A 16057-nucleotide genomic window follows, 5' to 3' on the forward strand; every position below is an offset into this window, starting at 1 on the left:
AGTTGGCCCTTTACTGACACTTAATTTAGCAATGCAATACTTTTGTGTGACGTGAATATGTTTGATTTTTTAATATGTTGCTTGTAGTGTTCTACAATTGTTATCTTATAATTCAGTTTGATAGATAAGAAAACTTATCTGGAGACTGAGGAACTACTTATAAGTGACACAAAATATTAATAAGTGAGCTTTGACAAATTACAGTCTTTAACTTGATATAGAACTTAATGTTCAATAGACTGGACTGGAAAACACTCCTAAGGGCCAGCAAACGATCCCTGAACTAACTACAAGCTTTTCTCTTGTGAAAAAAAAAAAAGGAAGAACTTAATATTTTTAAGACTTCATTACCTCTTTTCCTTCCTTGATATCTCCTTTCCATTACCTTTGCGGCTTGGGTTTAGTTGCATTTTTAAGACTGTTTCTTAGGGCAGTTAGTACACTAGCTATAATAGGTTAAAAAATAATCATAGAAAGAAGACAGTATAATGGAGAAGAATTGTGTCCTTAATTGGTGGCTATATTTAGAGGTCCTAGGGCTTTTGCTAGCAAATATGTAAAAAAGGTAAATCTTACTATGATCTCTCATTAAGTATGTGGTTTTGCTTTTAGTTTTTAAATTTGTATCATTTTCATAGAGGGCTTTGACTGTCATGCTTTTTAATGAGGAGTGAATTATGCATTAGACTTCTAACTACAGGGTTAATGGTTTGAACTTCCAAGTGGGGAAGATGAGGCTTTCCGCTTTGGAAAGATTTACAACCTCATTAATCAAAAATGGGCAGTTCTACTTTATCTTATAGGATCACTATGAGTCCGAATTGACTCAATGACAGTTTCCTTTAGGTTTGGAGTTCTTTCTATCCTACTTTTAGAGTATAAGAATAAAAACAGGGAGTTAATAGTTATTTGTGTGCAGATAAGAAAAAAAGAAATATTTTATATATTAAAATAAGAATCTGAGACCAGAAGAATTTGTTGGTATTTTACTGCTACACCAACTACTCTGAAAAGGGATCACATTAAAAGTTCTTGGATAAAGTGGGGGGGGGGGGAGGTATAGCAGAATCATTAAAAAGACCAGTCTTACTGGTTGGATAAAGACTGATAGAATTTCTGAGACTATGACCTTTAGCCACTCTTATGCTTTGGAACTGAATTCATCCACATGGCTTAATTTTCAGCCAACTTGTAGATAGGTCTATAAGGGAAACAAACAATAATACTAGTGAGCTAGCACACTGTAGAATAACCAGCCATTTGAGATGAAAAGGGTAGCATTTACCCAAGGACAAGGTTCTCATAGTATTAGAAAAGGAGGAGGAATGGAATGTTTGCTTCCATTTCCATTTGCGGCTAAAGATGGCTGAGGCTGCCATGTGTTAAAAAGCAGGCATCTCTAGTGGCACAGCACCACAGCCAGCACTCCTCAGGGAAGTAGTGAGGAAGGGAGAAGACTGACAGCAACATGGCAAATCCAAGAAGACCTAACAAGAATGTTATGTCACCCCCAGTCCCCCAAAAGAAAGAAAAGAATGTGACATCCCCAACCCCATTGTTAATTGTCGGTTGCAAACTGCCTGTAGGTTTCCTCTCCAGTTGGTACTGTTCCTTCTTCCCTTTTCACTCATAGCTCACACTTCTGAAACCAACATGATTGACCTCCCTGTAGATTGGTGTCGGTTTGTCTGCTCCTCCATTACAGTGAGCATCCAGGACTGCTAACTGAAGTTACTATGTTAGGAATCTGGCATCTTAAGTGGAGGCTATTCCCAAGGTAATGTGTGCTAGGGTGGGCTCTGATAGAAATCACAACAAGGCAGATCTCACAGAGGGCCCCTTTGGAGTGTTCCCTACAGTGAAGTTGAGAGGCGGGTCTCCTAAGTGGAGATCTACCACTGGGCCATTGGAGCTCTGAAACCAGTAAGACATCTCTCAGAGGTCTTTCTAAAGAAGAATGTAAGCCCCATTTCCTCCTGAAACAAAGGAAATCTTGTGCTTTTCCTGAGTGCCAGCTCGAATATAAACAGGTCTACAGAACAGAATAGGGGACCTCTAGAAAAACTGGAAGGCAACCCGTAGCCCCAAAGGGAGCTCACTTGGTGTAGATTTTCTGACTAAAAACGTGTTCCAGAGACTGAGAAGGAAGTAATGACCAGAGGGGTACGGGCTGCACCCCTGGTGGGCAGATTTTTTTTTTGACAGATTATTTTAAACATGGTGTTTCAATTTAGCAGTGGTTCTCTCTGATGTACGTGGGAAAGGTCAGAAAATATATTGTCTGACCTTTCCCATCCCAATTAAACCAAAGAGGCAAAAGGAGGTATCACAAAAAGGGAGAGGAAACCATAATCAGGCCAAGAAAAGGAAACAGAATATTAATACTCTTAAAAATTCCACCGTTCCTTGAGAATCAGGGGCAGTGCAGAGTTGGGATCCAAAGCCCATCTGTAGACAACTGGACATCCCCTTACAGAAGGGTCATGGGGAGGAGACAAGCCAGTCAGAGTGCAGGGTAGAAACAATAAAACATACAACTTACCTCTAGTTTTTAAAAGCTTCCTCCCCCTCACTATCATGATCCCAATTCTACCTTACAAATCCGGTTGGACCAGAGGATGTACACTGGTAAAGATAGGAACTGGAAACACAGGGAATCCAGGACAGATGAATCCTTCAGGACCAGTGCTGAGAGTGGTGATATCAGGAGGGTGGAGGAAAGGTGGGGTAGAAAGGGGGAACCTATTATAAGGATCTACATATAACCTCCTTCCTGGGGGACAGACAACAGAAAAGTGGGTGAAGGGAGACATTGGACAGTTTAAGACATGATAAAATAATAATAATTTATAAATTATCAAGGGTTCATGGGGGGGCAGGGAAGGAGGGGGAAAATAAGCTGATACCAAGGGCTCAAGTAGAAAGCAAATGTTTTGAGAATGATGATGGCAACAAATGTATAAATGTGCTTGACACAATGGATGTATGTATGGGTTGTGATAAGAGTTGTACGAGCTCCCAATAAAATGATTTAAAAATAAATAAGTAGATAAAAGAAAAAGAAAATTCCAGTTTTCCAACAAAAAGAAGATACACAAAGAACGGAGAAACAATGGCTCATCCAAATAAATGTATTTGGATGACAAAAGGAATGAAAAGATCATCTAGGGGCTGCCAAACAATAAGAATAAATAGAAAACTGTAATGCAGCAATATTAAATATAATTAAAGAACTAAGGGAAAAACATTCCCAAAAAACTAATAGAAATAAGAAAAATAATGCAAAAATAAACTAAGAATCTAAAATAATAATAATTTATCACAACTGAATGGGGCACTAACTAAAATGGGAAACAATAGAAAGACTAACAGTTAACCAGGTGCAAGAAAGAATGTTATTTAGAGGAGAACATAAAATCCTAGATACTGAAGAGTAGTAACAGAGGATCAAGAAATGAGCAGTAATGGAATTGAGGGATAGCAACAAGAGGAATAGGGGCTCTTTTTAAAACAGTAATTATTTAGCTTAACTAGTAAAAAAAAAGGTCTTGTGTTGTGAAGTATACTCTTTTAAGAACAATTTATATGGGATAAAATTGGCAACAGCAACTTGCAAGATTAGATAGAAGTCATAGAGGGAGGCTTATTTATGTTGACAAGGCTAAAACTCAAAAGGGGTGTGTGAATAATTGTATAACATGAATGTAATCAGTGTCACTACGTTGTAAATGTGGAATACCATGTATAATCTCAGCAAAGTGAAAGAATTGACTGGTCATTGTGGCGAGAGTATAGCAAACAAGGAAGAGAGTAAGGAAGGAGGTGGAGATGACAGGGCATGGGACCTTGTGAGCCATTGTGAAAATATTTAAATTTTACTGTAGAAGTGGCCCTAAGATGTGAAATGGTGGACAGGTATTATATTAGGTGAAGAAGAAGATAGTAATCCGCAAGAAGAGAAATCAAAGTGGGATAGGACATGCTATTGGGTAGTTTGATAAATAGTTTTAAGTTATTAAACATAAAAATGATGATCTGAAGGACAAATTACATTTTAAAAATTCTTTTAAAAGGGGACCGTAAAATGCATGTTCTGATTCCCTTGAACCTGAATTTTAAGATACTTTTTGCCCTATATTAGTTTTAAACCATGATAGCTATCAGGAAGAATATATAAATAAAAAGTTTTATTTCAAAAGTTTAACTTAAATGTTCCTTTTTTTTTAACTCTTGTACTTTAAATTAGAATCATCTTATTGTGAAGGTTCCTCCATATCATGACCAGCATATAACTTTGCCTGTATCTGTGGGAATATATGTAGTGACCAATGCTGGAAGATCTCATGATGTTCAGCCATTCACTTACACTCCAGACCCAGGTATGTCAAAACGAACAGTGATGAACTAATATGGATCTTTCTTTGAAAGAATATGAAGACTCGTCAACAACAAAAAAAATTAACTCATTGAGGCTAATTGATAGTAGTTTTGGATACTGCATTTTTCTTAAAACAGCCACCAAATACTGCTTTTACTCTTATGTTAGGCGCTTCGTTTTTGTTGGAAGATGACAGCATGGGGATAGAGGATCACAGGCCTTCCAACCTTTTTCCTTCTGGCTCCATCATTTCCCTAGGGCATTGATACCTCAATCAGTTATAACAAGGTCTGACTACCCTGAAAGCCTATAGTCTGTGTATTTTTGCAGGAAATTCTGTAGTACTGAGTAATTGCTAGATGGTCTAAAAGTGGAGTAGAAGGGTTAAAGTGAACATATACTTTCCTGACTCTGCAACTCTCTGCTAGACACAAGCTCCTCTAAAATCCCTTGATAGATATCACTAAAACAGTACACATCACTTGCATGCTGTCAGCACTTCCTTACCTGATAGAATCATAAAACTTTTTTTTTCATTGCCAGTTGTTGGTCCCAGAAGCTTGAGAATTACTAAAACACTTTTTACCATTTTTATTTTATTGTATTAAGATAAGGAAATAATGTTAGACATTCTTATCAGTGACTCTACAATGGTAATTCCAATAAGAAATGGAGATGTATATTCTTAGCATTTTTTTGCTGCTATAGAAACTTAACTTGAGTGCAAGAAGAAAGAAAATGTTCTAAAACTGATTGTGGTGATTATACAACCCCTTTTGATGTGATTAAACTCTAATTGTATGATATATGAATCATATGCTCATAAAACTACTGGAAAAAATAAATAAACCAAGACCTCAAATAAATAAAACATTTTATCACTTGATTCAGAAATAGAAATTTAAAATTTTCTCAAGGTTTAGTTTTTTTCTATTTTTATTTTTAAAGTTTTTTCTATTTTTAAATTTGTAATTGTTATAATTTATATTGTCTTGATTAAAATTGTAGGTGGTTGATTCCCTTTCCATTCAGTTCCTTATCATTTATCAGGCCCACTATGCATACCACAAGAATAACTTAATTCTTGATGTATATACAGTTTATCTCTTTAATCAATGAGGCTTAACTATCGTTTGACATTGCCATATCAAATATAAGATACTGAAAGTATACCGACTCAAATCCCAATTTAGACTAAGAAGTATGAAAATTTTGTAAAAGAAGTATGTTGAGGATTATATTTAAATAAAATTAATATAATTATTTTTAGCAAGAATCTACTTAGTTGGAATTTTAAAATCTTGTTATACAATATCTTCATTACAGTATATGTTTGTGTATAAGCGAGTTTTTCCGGCACATTTTTAATGCAGTTTTTGTGGTAAAATTAGGTGCCTCAGCTGATATTCGGTTCGGCTTATACTCGAGTATATATGGTAGGTGTTTTTTTTTTCATAGATCATTTATTTAAAAATATATAGTGATGAAATTTTTTTTGCTATGTTACAGTATATTGAAAAATCATTTCTAGATATTCTTATTTGATATACCGTATATACTCGAATATAAGCCGACCTGAGTATAAGCCAAGGTACCTAATTATTAATTGGGAAACCAGAAAAACTGATTTGACTCAAGTATAAGTCTAGGGTGGAAAATGCAGAAGCTATTGGTGAGTTTCAATAATCAAAACAAATGAAAATAAAATTACTAAAAATGGAGACATCAGTGGGGTAATGTATTTAAATATTTATTTTAAATAAAAACATAAATAAAAGGACAACAAATCATTTAACATTAGTAAACCAGCACAGTAAGTGGAAAATAGGTTCAACAAAAACAATAAAGTATCAACAATAATACCTTAAGAGTACTATTCCCTGAGCTCAATCAGCAACCAAGCTAAAATGTAAAGAGTTAAAATCCTTCAAAACTGGATTCCTCATCACCATCCGTATCCCAATGCAGAGCTTCAGCTGGTGTGAGGTCATCATAGACACTGTCCTCACTGAGATCGCTGTCATCACTATCACTGCTGTCATTTTCATACAAAGCGCAGTCTTCACTGCCATCCATAGCATTACTGATACTACATTTCTGGAAGGCACATCGCATCATGTCTTCTGGAATGCCTTCCCATGCATCTCGAACCCACTTTGCTATTAACTCTATGTCAGGCTTCATGAGATTTCCTCTTTTTGTTAGTCGGGCTTGACCAGATGACATCCATTCATGCCACATCCTTCGCACACACGGTCTTTAAAAGGCTTATTCAGAGATACATCCAGAGGCTACAGTGAAGATATAAGCCCACCTGAAATAACGGCTAAACTAACTTTACTAGATTTTGCCAATTTTTTTATATCATCCGATCGGTGGGCTCTGAACATACAAACAAGTAACGATGGCTTTTTCTTAAAGACTGCTGCTCAAAAAAAAAAAAAAGACTGCTGCTCCTGGTCGTCGGTTCCAAATTTCTTCCAGCCATTTTTTTGTTCCATCTTCATCCATCCAGCCTTTAACATGTGCATGCACAGTAATTCTTGGAAATTGATCTTTTTAGGCAAGGTCTTTCTTTTAAAAATAATGACAGGACGCAGCTTTTAGCTCCATTAGCCAAACATGATAGGATAACTGTAAAGTGTTTTTTTCATTTCCTATGGTTTTTAGAAAAATGTTTTTTTCTTCTAAACTTGCCACAGTTCTGTTGGTTGGAAGATCAAAGTCATGACAGTTTCATCCATATTCCCAATATCTGCCAAGTTATAATTATAAATCCTTTGTTTTATAATAAATGACTGAAATGACATAATTTTTTCTTCAAGGTCTTGTGGCAGTTTCTGGGAAATCTTTGTTCTTTGTCTCAAAGATAGTAAGCCAAACCTATTCATAAAGTGGGTATACCATCCTGCTGACGCAGCAAATTTTTCAATGCCTGGTGCTTTATATTTGTCGTCCTTAGCCATTTGTAGAGCACGTATGCGGATTCCCACGCGTGTAACGCAGTAACCGTTTTGACGACACTCCATAACCCATTTATGCAATTCATTCTGTAGAGCTCCATAAAAAGATGTTAAACCACGATGAGCTTTTTTAGCTTTTGGAATCTGTTCCAAGTCAGCCTTCATTTTCCGCCACTCCCTCACTTGCTTTTCATCAACACAGAATTCCTTACTTGCAGTACTGTTATTGCTCTCTTCTGCTCTTGACACAACCTTCATTTTGAAGCCAGCCTCATATGATGGGCGTTTTTGTTTTGGTTCAAGAGTATCCATTTCTAATAGGATAAAAAAAAAGACTTTGAAAAATAACTTTCATGGTAATGGGCCCGCCCCCCTACCCCCCCTGCAAAGTGTTAGCCGGGAGGAGGTGGGGGAGTCCATGCAGGCGGGGGATGCAGGATGTGAATTAACACGAGACCAGAGGGGACAGATGGAGCACAGACACATCCTTACCAGTTCAGCTGCCGGTGTAAGTGAATCACTATGGGTGCTTCTGTGAATTGGAGCGGTCCACGTCATAGGACGGCTCTGATTGGTTAGATGTGAGTAAAGAAACATTCAAAGCCCTGCAGTGTCAGTGGGGCTTTGAATGAACAACGGAGAAACCGCTATCACCTGTGAGATAATGTTACACCTCGCTAGGGTACCACTGACCCGTGTATAAGTTGAACCCGTGTATGTACTAATGTATAAGCTGTAATTAACATGTACACTTTTATAAGAAAGATTCTTTTTTGTTGTTGTTGTGATTTGGTTTTTATAATTAAATTTATGTCCACTTGGGTATTCATGAATTTGGAGGATAGACTGCTGGTTACATAAACTTACATAGTAATTTCTATGAAAATAATTTAATAATGTTTAGTAAGAAAATGTTCTTATTAAAGAACTTAAAGATATACTTTTTTTTCTTAAGATACACATTTTTAAAGATGGATAAATTAAAACATAATACTTTGTTTTTTGTTATTTTAAAAATAGCAACAGCTGGTGCTTTGAATGTGAATGTGAAGAAGGAAATACCGAGTCCAGCAAGACCTTGTTCTTTTGAAGAGGCCATGAAAGGTACCAAATGGATTCTTCTGAAAAATAGTGAATGAGTGATCTTACATATTTTCTTAAAAGATAAAATGGCTAAACATTCAACTTCTAACCAGAAAGTCAGCAGTTCGAACCTACAAGCTGCTTTCTAGGTGAAAGGCATAGCAGGAAACCCTATGGGGCAGTTCTGCTCTATCACAAGGGTTACTATGAGTCATACTAACTTACCAGCAATGAATTTGTTTGCGTTTGTTTGTTTTTTAAAAACATTTTTTCAAATAAACCTTAGTTTTTTTTGTTTTTCCAGCTTAATACATAAAAAACACTACTTTTTAATACTATGTTGGAGTAGAAGGGTTTTTATTTTTTAATTATTCATACATTTGTAAAAAGTAAATTAATTTATATTAAATATAGTTTGTAAAGATTCTTGCTATGAATAAGATTAATACTTGATGTTGAAACTAAAGAAACCAAAGAGTGAGTTAGACATCTGAAAAAGTTGATTTAGATTCATTAATTTCATTAAAGTCTCTGGAGATGGTAAAGATAACATATTTATATCTTTAGGATATAATGTGATATCCAGTAGATTATTTTCTTAACAGGTTTGTAGTACTATTATGTGTATTGTGATGATGCTTTCTCATCTTTATATATGAAGATGTTGATTAAATGGTGGTCATTGATTTATTCTTACAATTCTTGCTGTTACTTACATTTTCTACCCTGAAATTCATATTAATTAAATTGAGTTAAAATTTTTTATGGTTTCAAGAGATACAATGCACTTAGTAAGCTTTATCAAATATAATTATTTTTCTCTTACCACTAGTAAAATTCAGCATTCACATGTGCAATGTAGCTTGCCGTGAACACTTTGTAGAGTAGATTAGAAGGAAATTTGTTTAGCTACTATATCGTTGGCCCCCCAACTCCTGACAACTTTATGCACAGTGGAATAAATGCTCCCAGTACTCTACCATCCTGTGATTGGTTGGAGATGAAACCATGTGCTCCAAAGGGTTTTCACTGGCTGCTTTTCAGAAGTAGATCCACAGGCTTTTCATCATAGTCTGTTTTAGTTTGGAAGCTTCAGAGAAAAGCTGTTCAGCATCATAGCAACATGCATGCCTCCACTGACCGATTGTAATGGATCCAGATGAGTTGTATTAGCTGGCAATCACACCTGGCCCTTAAATGAAAGTTGGTATTCTACAAATGAATCATTACTACTCCCAAAGAAGAATTATGAATGTAAATAAATTGCCAGGATTTTCAGATTGAACTGCAGGGAAAGTTACAAATGTTAGTCACAGCTAACATCTATTGAACATGTACTACATGCTAGACAATATGCCAAACTTTTTATAAGTATTATCTCATTTAATCTTCCCAATTCTATAATTCTCATTTCATAGATGAGGAAGCTGAGGCTCCAGAGAGGTTAAATAATTTGCCGAAGGTCACTTAGCTAGGATTAAAAAAGGATCGGTTGAGCTTCAGTTTGTAAGGTAATACATCTAAGCAAAAATCATTGAAATCATGTTTATAAGATGAATAATTTTATAATTAATTTCTTTTAAAAGCGATGTTTATGGTTTATCCTTTTCCAACTTTGAGACAGCCGTGGTTTTCTTAAAAAATTAATACTACTTTCACAGAGCATTATGGAATTTAATCCATGTGAAAATTCTCATTGAAGATTTTAAATTCAAAGTTCTTACATTCACTGCCATCAAATATTTTCCAACTCACGTTTTAAATACTGTGCTTAATTTTTTGAATAAAAAATAAGTCATTTGATCCAAAAATAAGTCATTAAGCCTTAGATATAGATAAGAAACCAAAAAATAATATATAGATTCTTCACAATTCAGACTTTATTATTTTGAACTGATTACTTCATCAACTAAAAATATGATTAAAAATATCTTATGAAGACTTAAAGTAATATTACTTGAACACTAAGCTGTCATTACTAGTTAATTTTTATTTTTGTCATTTACATGTAATATCATTAATTTGGGATTCTTGTTTAATATTGTTTTTTAAAGCAGTAGTTTTCCTAAATTCTCCATGGCAGATAGTTTGTTTTATGATTCCTTGAAATCAAAACTTTTAATAGAATGCCAAGGTGTGAGAGATTTAATTAGATATGTTTTAATTATGAAGACTGAACAACATAAATGACTTCTGAATTTTGCTGTGGCAGTAATCCTCTAAGTAATATACTAAAAGTAGCCATCAGTTATATGATTTACAACTTGATGAAAGGTGTGATAAAGGCCAGTTGGAACCTTTCTCTCTGCAGTAAGGTACTAGTTCCTTCGAGCATTAAAGAGGACAGCGAGAGCTGCACAATTACTCAAAAAGCCAAAGCCAAACTGACTGCTACTGAGTCAATTCCAATTCATAAGTGACCCTTTGGGACAGGGTAAACTATACTGTGACTCTTTATGGGAGTAGAAAATCTCAGCTTTATCCCATGGAGTGACTGGCAGTTTGGAACTGCTGACCTTGTGGTTAGCAGCCTAATGTGTAACCCTCTACCCTACCACGGTTCCTGCAACTACTCAGTGTAAGGTTCAATATCAAAGCATCATAATTCATTTTTACCCAACTCTGTATTCATCCTTAAAAATTAAAAAGTGGCATAACTGAAATGACAATAGTACAATCTATTGTTAATAGTTTGTTGGGAATATTTCCAGAAAGTTTTATTTATCTATATATAGATGCATGTAGATGGGTGTGTAAACATTAGATACATTGCTCAAACAAAGACTGCATGTTTAGCACCCAGGGGTAAAGTATCAATGTGCATTCTCTCCGTTTCAGCATCTGTTAAACAGTAATGAAAACTGCTGCTTCCAACTCTTGGCATCCTGTGTGTGTAGAGTAGAACTGATACTACATTGGGTTTTCAAGGTTGTGATCTTTTGAAAACAGATTGTTAAGCCTTTCTTCCAAGGGTGCTTGGATGGGTTCAAGCCACCAACCTTTTGGTTAGTAGTTGAACACTTCATTGTTATATCACCCAGGATGTCAGTTTTTTTAAGGCGTAGCTAATTGGATGAATGTGAAAAAAAAGTTAAAGTGATATATCTTTCTCTAAATGGTTACAACTGTGTAGAAAGATTTAAGCGCTTACAGAATGAACAGAGATAATCTTATTAGGTGTCATTTTACAGTTGAATAGACCACAGCCTAGGGTAAATTATTTGCTCAAGTTCACACAGCTAGTGAATGATAATGATTGTAACTTAGTTTTCCCCAGAAGTCCATATTCTTATCACTCAATTACCTCCTTATAAATATTAGTTCATAGTTTATATGACCATAGATATTTACATTTGGCCTAAATGCTACTTGACTTACAACAGGCTTTTAATAGAGAATATTGTTATCTCAGGAGCCCTGGTGGTTCCCTGCTTAAGCACTTGGCTGCCAGCCAAAAGGTCATATGTAGATTCAATCTCACCAGCTACTTCATGGGAGAAAGATGTGGCATTGTATATCTGTAAAGATGTACAATCTTGATATTCCACATGGAGTAGTTCTATTCTGCCTGTAGGGTCATTATGAGTCATACTGACAATTGCTGTGGTTTAGTTTTGTTATTTGATTATTTAAAAGTTGTCATTATTTAACATGGATGGAAGAGATGAATATTTTAAAGTTGTGGGGCATAAACTCTCAATTCCAGTATTTTTCATAAATTCTAGTAAATACTAATTTGATTAAATATCAGTCTTTTCATATGTCCCTCCTGGATTTCCTGATTTGGCTTAACAGATCCCTCTGCTCATCCCTAGATAATACACAGGTTTGTTTTTTTTTTTTTTACTCTCTCAATTGAATGTAATTTCCAAATGGTAGGGATTTATCTATGAACCTCCAGTGGAGCTTTCAGGGAAGCACTGTGGTGCTAACTATGATACCTTTTTATAAAATCCACCTGTTTTTAGGGGAGAAAGATGAGGCTACCTCCTTCTGTGAAGATTTATAGCCTTGGAAAAAATTTTATGGAAACCTTATATAGGAATGCTATGAGTTAGAATCAAGTTGATGGCAGTAAGTGGTGTGTGCAGGTAGGGGGAGGGCAAGTGAGTTTACTCATTTTATTCATCACTGGGCTCCCAAAGCTCAAAGCAAAGCCTTTAACATTGTAAGAGCTCAATAAGTTAAGGTGACCAGAAGTCCGCTTTTGAACAATTTTTCCCTTGTCCCATGGCATTTTTTAAAAAGTCTCGAATTTTGGAAAGAATGCACGACAAGCTAGGGTATATGGTTTTCAGCTACCATGTGGCTATTTCGCCAGGATATGAGTTTTATCAATGGTGTCCCTCTTTACCAGTGTTAAAATCTGGTCACCTTACAATAAGTACATACTGAAAATGTACAGGGGAAATATACTGTGACATCTCTGAGACAGTTGACTGTTTAATGATCCATCAAATACAGTTGTGGATTTTGTGACAAAATGGTATAGACTCAGTTTTCCCTGTTCCTCATCTACAATTAATTTCCTTGGAGTTGGGGAGTGGGGAGAGAGGGCGAGGGAAAAATGGAAAATGAGCTGATTCCAGGAACCCAAGTGGAGGGCGAATTTTGAGAATGATGAGGACAATGAATGTATAAGGGAGCTTTGCTCAATTGATGTATGTATGGATTGTGATAAGAGTTGTATGAGCCCCAAAAAATGATTTATATTAAAAAAAACCTCCTTAGAGTTAGCTGAATAGACAATCATAAAAGGACTTAGAAGTGTAGAAAGAAGGTGGATTGTCAAGAGACCTCATAACTTGAAGGAACACAAACAGTGAATTTCTGAGTTTTCTTTTTCACCTTGACCAAAGCACTGGGGAAAAAGTACCCAATTCTAGCCATAGCTGCCTTGCTTTGCAGAGTTTGAGGGTCAAGTATGCCTCATTCTCACCTGTTAATCAGAGCAACCTCAATCTATTCAGAGCAGTAGTAGCAAAAACTGACCAGGCCAGTCCATGTCTGCCAGCAGGATTTATCCCAGTCTGCCTACAGTGGTACCTAAGATGACCAATATACACTATACACTATGCCCTACATATGCCAGCAACAACAATGGGTTAGCTTATCTGCAGGAGTGGCAATCAACCAATCCCTTGCCCCACACTGGACAGCACACAAGCCCCTTTGCCTGTGGGGGACAGACCCAATATCTCCTTTTCCTTCCCCTGACAGGAGAGAGATTCAAACCTGACAGCTCCACACTTGTTTAGAAGCAGAAAAAGATCAAGGCCAAGTGTCTTACACCCTTCTTCCTAATAGTAAAAACAGAAGGTAAACCTTGTTTAGGATCTTTTGACTCCTTTCTCAGCAGTACTGACAGAATTCGAGTAGGAAGTCTACTGTACCAAGACACCAGAGAACAAATGCCAGGCCTGGTATCTGAATTCTACCTTATAACTCAGGTAAGCCAGGAAAGTACCTTCTACTTCTACAGTCTGCAACAGCTTTGGACCCAGCTAAAGTGGAAGTGAAGGAAGACAATAAAGCAGACCAAGCCAACACTGCAAGGGGTCAGAGAACTAAATGCCAATGCATTTAAAGCACACAGAAGTAGATAAGAGTAAACATGGTGACTACCCAATAAAGTTAAAAGCCAACTAACAGTATCTAGACTATCTAGGATGCCATTGAAAATCACTGCCATAATAGTGGATCTTGGCGAAAAGCGGAGGATACCTGAAAATTTTACGTGTGTTTTACTGACTGTACAAAGGCATTTGCATGAATTACAACAAACTATGGATAGTCTTGAAAAGAATGGGAATTCCAAAATACTTTCTTGTGAGCATGCGGAATCAATACATGGATCAAGAATACTACATGGCGTAAAATCAAGAAAAGTGTGCATCAGGATTGTATCCTCTTGCCATACTTATTCAGTCTATATGCTGAACATATAATCAAAGAAGCTGGCTTATATGAAGAAGAATGTGGAATTAGGATTGGAAGAAGTCTTATTAACAACCTGTGATAAGCAGTTGATACAACTTTGCTTGCTGGAAGTATAGAGGACTTCACGCATTTCCTGGTGAAGTTAAGGATGGTAGCCTTCAATATGGACTACAGTTCACTGTGAAGAAATTTAAAATCTTCACAACTGGGCCATGTAGGTAACATCATGATAAACAGAGAAAATATTAAAGTTGTTGAGGACTTCATCTTTCTTGAATCCACTATCAATGCTCATGGAAGCAGCAATCCAGAGATCAAAAAATGCATGCATTGCTCTGGGTAAATATGCCACAGTGTTATTACTGTGAAGACTACGGTGTTTCTAAGCTAAGCCATGGTTTGTTTGGGTTTTTTTATCCCGTAGTATTTTTAATTACCTCATAGGCTTATGAAAATAGGACATTGAATAAAGAAGACCACAGAAGAACCGATGCTTTTGAATTATGGCGCTGGGAAAGAATACTGAAAGTAATATGAACTGCCCGAAGAACAAACACATTTGTCTTGAAAGAAGTACAACCAGAATGCTCCTTAGAGAGAAGGATAGCAAAACTTCATCTCATGCACTTTGGACATGGACATGTTATTCAGAGAGACCAATCCTTGGAAAAGACATAACACTTGGTAAAATAAAGGGTCAGCAGGAAAAAAGTAGACCCTCAACAAGATAGTTTCATATAGTGGCTACAACAATGAGCTCAAGCATAAAAGCAATTGTGTGAAAGGCACATGAACAGGCAGTGTTTCAGTAGGTTATATATGGAGTCACTATGAATTTGAACCCAACTCAATAGCAACTAGCAATAACAAGCCATAATGAAACAGGACAATCATAACTTGAATGAAAAAAATACAACAATCCACTCATGGGAATACCAAGATGAATCAGTTGAAAATTGTCAGACCAAAGTTTTTAAGAAGCCACCATAAGATGGCTTCAACAAATAATTATGATTTCCCTTGAAACAAATGAAATAGAAAACCTTAGCAAAGAAATAGAAAACTCAAATTGATGTTACAAAACTGAAAAATTACAAACTGGTTAGGAGCTTACGTTACTGTATAGACTCAGTTGGGAAATGGAGAAGACAGGCTAAAATCAGTGAACTTGGAGGCAGATTAGTAGAATTGTTTGGAGCAACAGAAGAGAATAGATTTTTTTTTTATAAAAGGAAAGGAAAAATAAGAACAGACCTCAAGGTACCTGTAGGATAATAAAATCTTTAAAAAGATAATATGAGTCTGAAAAAAGTATTCTTTAAAAAAATCCAAGAACTTTCCAAATATCGTGAAATGCATAAATTAATGCATGTTCAAGAAGGTGAACAAACACCAAATAGGTAAATTCAGACATCAATACCAAGACACACCTTAACTAAATTTTTGAAAAGTAAAGACAGAGAGAGTGGCACAATACATTTCAAGTGTTAAAAGAAACTTAATTGTCGACCACAAATACTATCCCTGGCAAAATTATTTTTTAGAAAAGACTTTCTTCAATGAGGGTAAAACTGTAGACCTATTCTTTTTTTTAATTTAAACATTTTATTAGGGGCTCATACAACTCTTATCACAATCCATACATATACATACATCAATTGTATAAAGCACATCTGTACATTCTTTGCCCTCA

At 35.8% G+C, this 16057-nt stretch overlaps 1 protein-coding gene across 4 annotated transcripts in view; it reads left to right on the forward strand.

Annotated features, from left to right (window-relative positions):
* NFAT5 (nuclear factor of activated T cells 5) overlaps positions 1-16057 on the forward strand; it is a 149152-nt gene that overhangs the window by 111676 nt on the left and 21419 nt on the right. For all 4 annotated transcript variants that reach the window (XM_075536980.1, XM_075536983.1, XM_075536981.1 and 1 more), the window contains 2 exons: positions 4247-4379; positions 8362-8445. In XM_075536980.1, the coding sequence (XP_075393095.1) occupies positions 4247-4379; positions 8362-8445 (217 nt within the window). The remainder of the gene's footprint in view (positions 1-4246; positions 4380-8361; positions 8446-16057) is intronic.

Source organism: Tenrec ecaudatus, chromosome 18, assembly GCF_050624435.1.
Source record: "Tenrec ecaudatus isolate mTenEca1 chromosome 18, mTenEca1.hap1, whole genome shotgun sequence".
NCBI lineage: Eukaryota > Metazoa > Chordata > Mammalia > Afrosoricida > Tenrecidae > Tenrec > Tenrec ecaudatus.